This window comes from Plutella xylostella, chromosome 14 (genome assembly GCF_932276165.1).
Source record: "Plutella xylostella chromosome 14, ilPluXylo3.1, whole genome shotgun sequence".
NCBI lineage: Eukaryota > Metazoa > Arthropoda > Insecta > Lepidoptera > Plutellidae > Plutella > Plutella xylostella.
The window spans coordinates 4,517,603-4,525,669 of record NC_063994.1 but is presented as its reverse complement, the minus strand read 5'-3'; the positions used below and the strand labels follow the sequence as shown (position 1 = coordinate 4,525,669).

Genomic DNA, 8,067 nt, shown 5'->3' with positions numbered 1-8,067 from the left:
AAATTAGCATTATTTTCTTTTAAAACTAATTTGAGAATACTTATCAAACATATATTTTTTACATAAATATAATAATGTACTATTATAAGAACTATGTATTTAACATTAATATTATAACAAATGGACAGTCTTTAAATAACATAAAACGGAATACCAGATACCAATAGATATAAATTAGCAAAATAATTACATAGGATATAATTGTACCAGCTATAATAGGAGGCCATTTTAGCACGATAGTGAGAACTTAGACTTTCTTAAACTAATATAAAAATTAAATATAATTTGGCACTTGTGTGGCCGAAAGTCGTTGGTTATAGACAATATAGTACCTACATTGCATGTAAAAGAAAAATTAGATGATGGCTTGTAATAAAAAATAATTAAAATGCAAAAATATAGTATATATAGTGCGTTATATTCTTATGCAACACATTGACATAGTTCATGTAGAGAAGCTCTTACTCTAACAATAACTTAAATACCTACATAAAAGACGTAATAGTTAGTAGTATACTTCCTAACATGCATTAACACTGATATTCAAAACATTGAGATCAATATTTGTCTTATCCTATTTGTATAACGTTATATTAAACTCTAATTACGAAAAGTGTAAAGCAAAATTATTCAATTAACTTTCACATAAGATTTTACAAATATAAGATACAAACTTATGTGTTTACATACATACAGTATAGTTTCGTATATGCAGGTATATTAGGATAGAAAAGTTCGATCAATAGATATATAGAAATATATCAATACAAATAAATAAATACCATCACATTTTTCCTTTGCCTAGCTACCATTTTATCAAAATATATAAATATATTTTCGATTCTCATTTGTCTAAGACCATTTTACAAACATGATATTTTAAATATGAGTATTTTAGTTACCATAGGACCCTGTAATTAAGTCAGGGTTGGGTTTAGATATACATAATATAAAATTAGAAGATTAATATTGTATAAGTACATAAATACATAATTTTATAACTACAATGTACTTAAGAGAAATCACAAAAGAATGCTTGTGAACCTACGAGTTCAACACAAAATTATTGAATATTTTGTCAAAAAATTGTGCCTTCTACTGTAAATAAATATATTTGTGCCATAATTGGCGCCATCTTAGATTTTGGATCTACAATTACAGACATCAATAAACATTTAACATCAATATTTTTCTCCCCAATACACATACTGTTGTAAGCTTACCCTTACTACACCAATACTTTTGTTAATCTTTTTAACTTTTCGGTTAGTAATTCTCCTCACGTCAAGTGTGATTCCAACCATGACGAACCCTGCGACTCACGGGCTTATACACTTCTTCTGTAAGTTAACTACATTGCCTACAAAAATATATTACGAAAGTATTTTTTTATGAAAATAATATGTGCAGGGTATGGCAGGAATTGTATTATTATAATATGAAAGGGGGATTTTTCAGTTTACCATTCATACCGGAGACCCTGAGAATTAAGTAAGTAGATAAGATTATTTTTTTCACACCGACTAATACAAAAAAAAACACTATTTGCCACTGGAGGGTTACTCCATACTGACGAAAAACGAACGAACGAGTGCTTTCGTGCAATCGGCACATTTAATACAACGAAATATAATCGGGGCTCGCGCAGCCCATATCTAGTGACACCCCTGCACCCTACACACATTCCATACAAAAATACTTTTTTTTAATAATAAGTCTTAACCTATGAAATTGCCGTTCTTTAATAGAAAAAGTTTGGGATAGCTTTGTGAATTTTATATTAAAATATATTTTTATTTTAAAAACATAACATTCTTTCTACAAACTCAGTCGTTGGTTTTCCCGGCGCAGTACTGGATATTTTGAATTTTGAAGACGTATGGAAAATTTAATACTTTCACTTATGTCATACAAAACGGCACCTTCATAGGTAAAGACCTAATACACTCACGGGCAATGAACAAGTTCAAGTCAAGAAAAGCGCCCAAACTCCGATCGGAAAAATTTGATTATCGGCTCTCCGAGTCTATAAACTTGTATTTTGAAAACTTCTCACTGTATGAAGCCAAAATAAAAATAAATGAAACAGAAAAATCTAACAAAACGACGCCATCTGCAATATTTACGTACATTTAACGAAGCATCAGAATACTAATTAAAAACGTAAGTATTTTGTTCCAATTTCATATAAAATATTTTAAAAAACTAGGGCCATTTCGTGTCAGCATTCTGTAAGTCGAACTTTCCCATTCCCCGTGAGTGTTTCGGCAACGTTCAACTTACATGACGAGGTGTACAAACGGCCTCGACCATCAGTGTATCTCGTAGGTGCTGGTCACTCGCGCGCCCGCGCACTGCTCGCGGCCTATCTTCTTGCCGTTCACGAGCAGTTCCATGGGGTTGTCAACGCGGATGGACTTGTAGGTCTCTTCCTGGGGAGGTAATATAGAGATATTATTTTAGCTTTAGTGTTCACTGCAGCAGGGGAAGCAGTGGACCAGAGCGGCACAGGACCGGAAAAAAGGCCTACAAAAAAGGAGCCCTATACCCAACAGTGGGCGATAGAAGGCTGATGATGTCAATGATGATGATGAGTAATATCAACTAGCTCTATTCTAAAATATGTTAGGGTGTAAGTACCTGCACCTGGCTCTCTAGAATATAACCTTTGTACATATCCCCAAGGTATAATCTGCTTTCCTACGCTTGGACCATTTCCCACCACGCTAGTCCACTGCGGGTTTACATATATCTAGCTAGATGTGTTAAAACTAGATATTCAGGTTTCCTCACGATGTTTTCCTTCATCGTAATAGCGATGGTATTCGAAACCCTATGGCCGCGGGTACGAAACTTGCGACGGGCGGAGCGACGGCGGGGCTGCAGAATGGAACTTTAAGCTAATGTCGGTTAATTTCTGCAACTCATTGATATAGTCGAATTAAAAAAAAATAAAATAAAATATTGTTGTCCTTTTTTACGTACGATAACACTAATAAGTTAAAAAGAGACGACGATGTATTTTTAAGTAACGATGTTAATGCCGGGTCCCCTTTTTTCTTTCGTCATCGATTGAACCCTATACCTAATGCCTTATCCGAAACTTAACAATTTCTGAGATATTGAAGATTTTCGACTTCTTGTATACACAGTCTACATAGGTACAGACAGACACAGGAAGCTACTTCACTTTACTATGCAGGTAGTGATGCGACTACTCACAGTGTCGGGTATCTGGTGCACGCGCAGAGTGGGCGCGGGGATGACGACCGTGTCGCCGATGATGACGCCGCGCCCGTCCGCCCAGTTGTACACCGAGACGCCGCAGCACGCCATGTCCGCGTCTACCAGGGCGAATGAACTGAGGGAGGGGGAGGGGGAGAGATTAGTGTCTATCTGGTTCTGCAAAAGCTTTAAATTTTGTTATTCTTAATTCACAATTTACAAAAAAGGCCCCCCTTTCGGCTTACTATAAAAGATATTCAAAAAGGTATAATATTTGACAAATTACCTACTCATGTTGTTTTATCTGGAGGCCTAGCACGGGGCGCAAGACGTGATAAAAGTTTTGCGTCGCGTTCATTCACAGTGCGCGTCTTGCGCCCATGCTAGGCCTTCTGTTTATTTACGAGCTACGTAAGTGTTCTACTCACAACGGCACCCGCCCCTCCGTGTGTATGGACCCCACCACCTTGCCGATGAACACGCGGCCGGCGTTCTTGCCCTCCGTCAGGTCCGACACGCGGCTGTAGGTGAGCTTGCGGCATGACGGGTACTGCTCCAGGCTGAACTGGTCTATCGACTGGAAGAGATAAGGAATTGTTACTGTAAGTAAAGTTCGGCTCTCAAGGGTTTAGGAAATACGGGCTTGTTTTATATGGCCTCACTTCGCTCAGCTCTTTAGGGTTTAGAAAATGCCGGTAAGGTTAGGATTCCCTCGCTACGATCGGCTCTCCAAGCTTTAGGGAATGCAGGGTTGAGATGTATGGCCTCGCTTTGCTCGGCTCTTTACAGATTAGGGAATCCCGGTTAGGTTTGTGCTGCCTCGCTTCGCTCGGCACTCTAGGTTTCAGGAAGTACGGGGTCGGTTTGCATGGCCTCGCTTCGCTCGGCTCTTTAAGATTTAGAAAATGCCGATAAAGTTTGTATTGCCTCGCTTCGCTCGGCTCTCAAGGGTTTAGGAAATGCGGGGTTGTCTTATATGGCCTTCCGGGTTTAGAAAATACAGATTCCCTCGCTACGCTCGGCTCTCCAAGCTTTAGGAAATGCAGCGTTGAGATGTATGGCCTCGCTTCGCTCGGCTCTTTACGGTGAGATATTACCGGTTAGGTTTGTATTGCCTCGTTTCACTCTAAATTTTTGCCAGCCATCCTTCGACTGGGTGAAAGAACATGAGAAATTTTAACTAAATTCAAGTAAGATACAATTAAATAAGTAGGTGATTCATGCACCCAATAGCCTGTTACACTTAATGAAACACTAACCTGCACCATAGCCTGCAGCTTCTTGGCCTTGAGCTTCCCCTTGGTCTTCACCAGCGTGCTGGCCTGCTGCAGCAGCGCCCGCAGCCGCGCCCGCTCGTTCGCCGGCGCCTCCCACGGCGGGTCCAGGCGGCACGCGCGGTCGAAACAGTCCAGGGCGTCGGCGTAGCGCTCGTCGTACTTTAGGGCCTGGAATGTGGGGGGTTGGTGTGGTGAGTTATGTGAGTATAATGTGAATGATGTCCACCAACCCGCACTAGGCCAGCGTGGTGGACTAGGCCTAAAAACCCTTCTTTCATTGGAAGGAAACCCATGCCCCAGCAGTATGGATGTGATGGGTTGTGATGAAGGCGAATGAAATAAAATTAAGTTGTGACGTTGACATGGAAGATGCTTTTTTTTACTTTTTAACCACACATGAAAAGAGGCGTGTAGAATGTGTTTGTGTATCTGTCTGGTAGGGTAGCTCCCAAACGGCTGAATCGATTTGTGATCGATTTTGGTTCTTAGCCATATTTTATCAAAATCGGCTTGGCTGTTCCAAAGTTATGTGACTTTTAGTGTTGAATGTGTGGAAATGTGCTTTTACCGTTGGCGTCGGTTATTTTATCTTAAAGCAATTCTCGTGATTTTACGGTTACGCTTAAATTTGACAAATACCCATCCAATAACATTATTCAAACTTTCTTCTGTACAGTTGAAAACTTACCACTCCATAATTATAATACAGATCCGGCTGCCCGCGCGCCACGGTGTCCGACGTGGCCTGCTTGTACGCGCTCATGCACGACTTGAGTATAGCCGGGTCCTGAGCCACGAGGAAGTATTGGCACAGATGTGAGTTGCCGAGCACAGACCAGGAGACCCCGTCCCTGGTGTTGAGAGACACGGCCTCCTTGGCATAGTCCACACTCTGCTGGATGGCCTTCTTGCGCTCGCAGTGCGACTGGGTGGAGTGCGATGACTCTTGACGCAGGATTATTGAGAGGCAGCGAAGGGCGATTGTGTTGCGCTCCTGGAATTTTTGGGGTGAAATTTTAAGTTATGACTTTAAGTAATAGGGTGTAAAAGAACTAATGAGGTGAAAAAAGTCGGGCACTGGAGCAAAAGTCCTTTTAATCTTCTAGGATTGAGAATAGATCAGTACCTTTGTCAATTGATTTAAGTTCTGAGCTAATGTTTATTAATAGTCTTTTAAATATGTACAAAACAGATATTCACATGTTACTATGAATAATAATAATATTTCATAACAAATAAAATTTTGGAAATGAGGCGGAGAAAGAGTACCTAAAATACCAAGAAATATGTTGCTGGATTACGTGAAAGAAAACATGATAAGAGTAACAGTGACCTATCATAATTATAGAGGAAAAAATATTATAGATAAGACTAGGAAGACAATATTCACATGTTTCAAAGCGCCTTCGAAGCTGCTCTTAGCGTCTTTGATATTCATATTCTTCCAGTAGCTCTCTCCCAGCTCATTCCAAGCGCCGACCAGACGAGGGCTCAGCTTCACAGCCTTGCTCAGGCAGTGCGTGGCTCGGGGGTCATACTTGTTCATGATGTTGTACAGTCGACCCTTCATGTATAAATACTGGGCGCGGTTCGCAGTCGGTATCTCGTTTTCTAAATTAAATAAGTATGTATAAGTTTTGTTTTGATCAAGTATGTGAAAGTTAGATTAAGTAGGTGTTTGTGTAAGTGAATAAATATTATGTGTTAACATGTACAGTCAGCTGTAGATATAATATGTGTGCCACATGAGCGCAAAAATTTATTCATTGATTGCTCAATCTTTAATTGATTTATTTATTATAGTTTCATCCTGAGACTACTGTGGGTTATAGATGGAAGATAGATGAATCAATATTTTTTTTGTCATATTGTATTGTTAATGTTACATAACAATACCACTCATCAATGGTCAAAAAATTAAAGTGTTTTTGTTGCTGTGGGAACTTCTTTTGCTGACTTTACATGCAATATTAAAAAGTACAGTATGTTTTTACTGATTTTTACACTATGAAATCCATTCAGAAATTTTTTTGTGAATATTTAATCACGATAAATAATTACTGTAAACAAAATGTTAAGTACTGAGTTTTCTTTACAATTACCATCAATTTCACTGAATTTTTGTTCCAAAATGTTCATCTGTTCTTTAACTAGTTTTGTTTTTTCCGCAGCCATCTCTATCGGGTGACTGTCAAAGAAGTAGTCTCTAAATTTATAGAGCTCCGCCAAGCCTTCCTGAAACCAGAATATAATAATATTATCTTAGATACTATGTATTACAATGATTGAATAGTGTAGTGGTTAGTGACCCAGACTCCTATGCCCAAGGTCCTGGGTTCAATCCTTTATCTTTCTTGATTTCTTCTCCTTAGTGACAGCCTTTGTGAAATGGTGGTGTTTTTTAACAGACCCTCAAAAATGTTGTGTATGTTCAAGGTCGCAATTTGTTTGTGACTGTCTTTTAAGGAAAATAGACATTCTAGTGTCCCCAGCTCTTGTGTTTGTGTCCAACAGGCAGAAGAACAAGAAGTGGAATAGAAAGTAATATTTTAATAATAAAATTGATTTGCGGCATACTTGAATGAAATGAATTTAGAATTGTAATACAAGTGCTCCCTATATGACTGCAAGCTTATATGCCTATAGCAATAATTCACGAACTTCACTTTAGTAATAATGAAATAGATGCAATTACTTAATATTAGAGCTTTCATAATCCTATTACCTACACTCTTTACTGCGAATCAAGTTTTCATTTCGCTTTGCAATGTAATTTTTTGGAATATCAGTTTAGTACTCTGCCCTATATCAGAAAAACAATTTTATTCTATGTTTGGATTATTTTTATTGTTTCCTTCTAATAAAAAGACGTTCCTTACCGACAGCTGTTCCATAAGTTCTTCAAAATTTTCCACTTTCGGAGGTTCAGCATCTGGTTCATTTGCCATGATTAGTTATCAGTTCAATATTTCGATTAGAAATCTTCGCAAACGCAAACAATCGAATCACTTTGGTGCTTGAAAGCTGAAAGCTGAAGAATAGTGAAAATAAAAATGGCTAAAAGTGGGCTAATATTTTAGACGACTGACTCTGCCTGTGTCCTTTTGTGATTGTGACAGTGACAGTTTGATTGTATAAATGTATTCTGTGATTTGAAATTATTCTAAGCGTCAACACTATACCGATTTCGCAGAGATGTCCGATAACCTGTTTCTGAAACTGGGTGCTGACCGTGGATGGAACAACTCGGAACAAGTCCAACACAAATTTTCTCTTTTTACTTCAGACATCAGGGGTAAAAAAATACATTAATCATTGAAGGTAAACCCTCCCCTTATTATGAAACGTAGGTAGGCTAAAGTCGGGTTTAGTAGGTACCGGTTATAGTGTAGCAATTTCTAAGGATTAAACTAGAAATTAACACTAGTTTTACATTAAGACGGAAACTTCTTTATCTTCTAAAATAGTTTGGTTTGCCTTACCACAATATTTTTTTGGTCTGTGGATAGGGGGAAGTCCTAATCAAAGACTACGGAGTTCATACTATTTTATTATCAGAAATCCA

At 38.4% G+C, this 8,067-nt stretch overlaps 1 protein-coding gene across 1 annotated transcript; it reads right to left on the bottom strand.

Annotated features, from left to right (window-relative positions):
- Positions 1–2,205: 2,205 nt before the first annotated feature.
- Positions 2,206–7,564, bottom strand: LOC105380020 (tetratricopeptide repeat protein 5). Its single transcript, XM_038120259.2, has 8 exons — positions 7,382–7,564; positions 6,605–6,737; positions 5,893–6,113; positions 5,191–5,496; positions 4,485–4,670; positions 3,654–3,802; positions 3,223–3,361; positions 2,206–2,432 (listed from the first exon to the last, which is right to left on the bottom strand). Exons 1-8 carry the CDS (start codon positions 7,448–7,450, stop codon positions 2,313–2,315), a joined length of 1,323 nt encoding a protein of 440 aa, XP_037976187.1. The 5' UTR covers positions 7,451–7,564; the 3' UTR covers positions 2,206–2,312.
- Positions 7,565–8,067: the final 503 nt, after the last annotated feature.

Coding starts and splice junctions, on each gene's coding strand:
- LOC105380020 (XM_038120259.2), bottom strand. CDS start 7,450: ATGGCAAATGAACCAGATGCTGAACCTCCGAAAGTGGAAAATTTTGAA. Junction 6,114..6,604: donor AAAATTCAGTGAAATTGATG/GTAATTGTAAAG, acceptor TATTTAATTTAG/AAAACGAGATACCGACTGCG. Junction 3,803..4,484: donor AGCTGCAGGCTATGGTGCAG/GTTAGTGTTTCA, acceptor TATCTCTTCCAG/TCGATAGACCAGTTCAGCCT.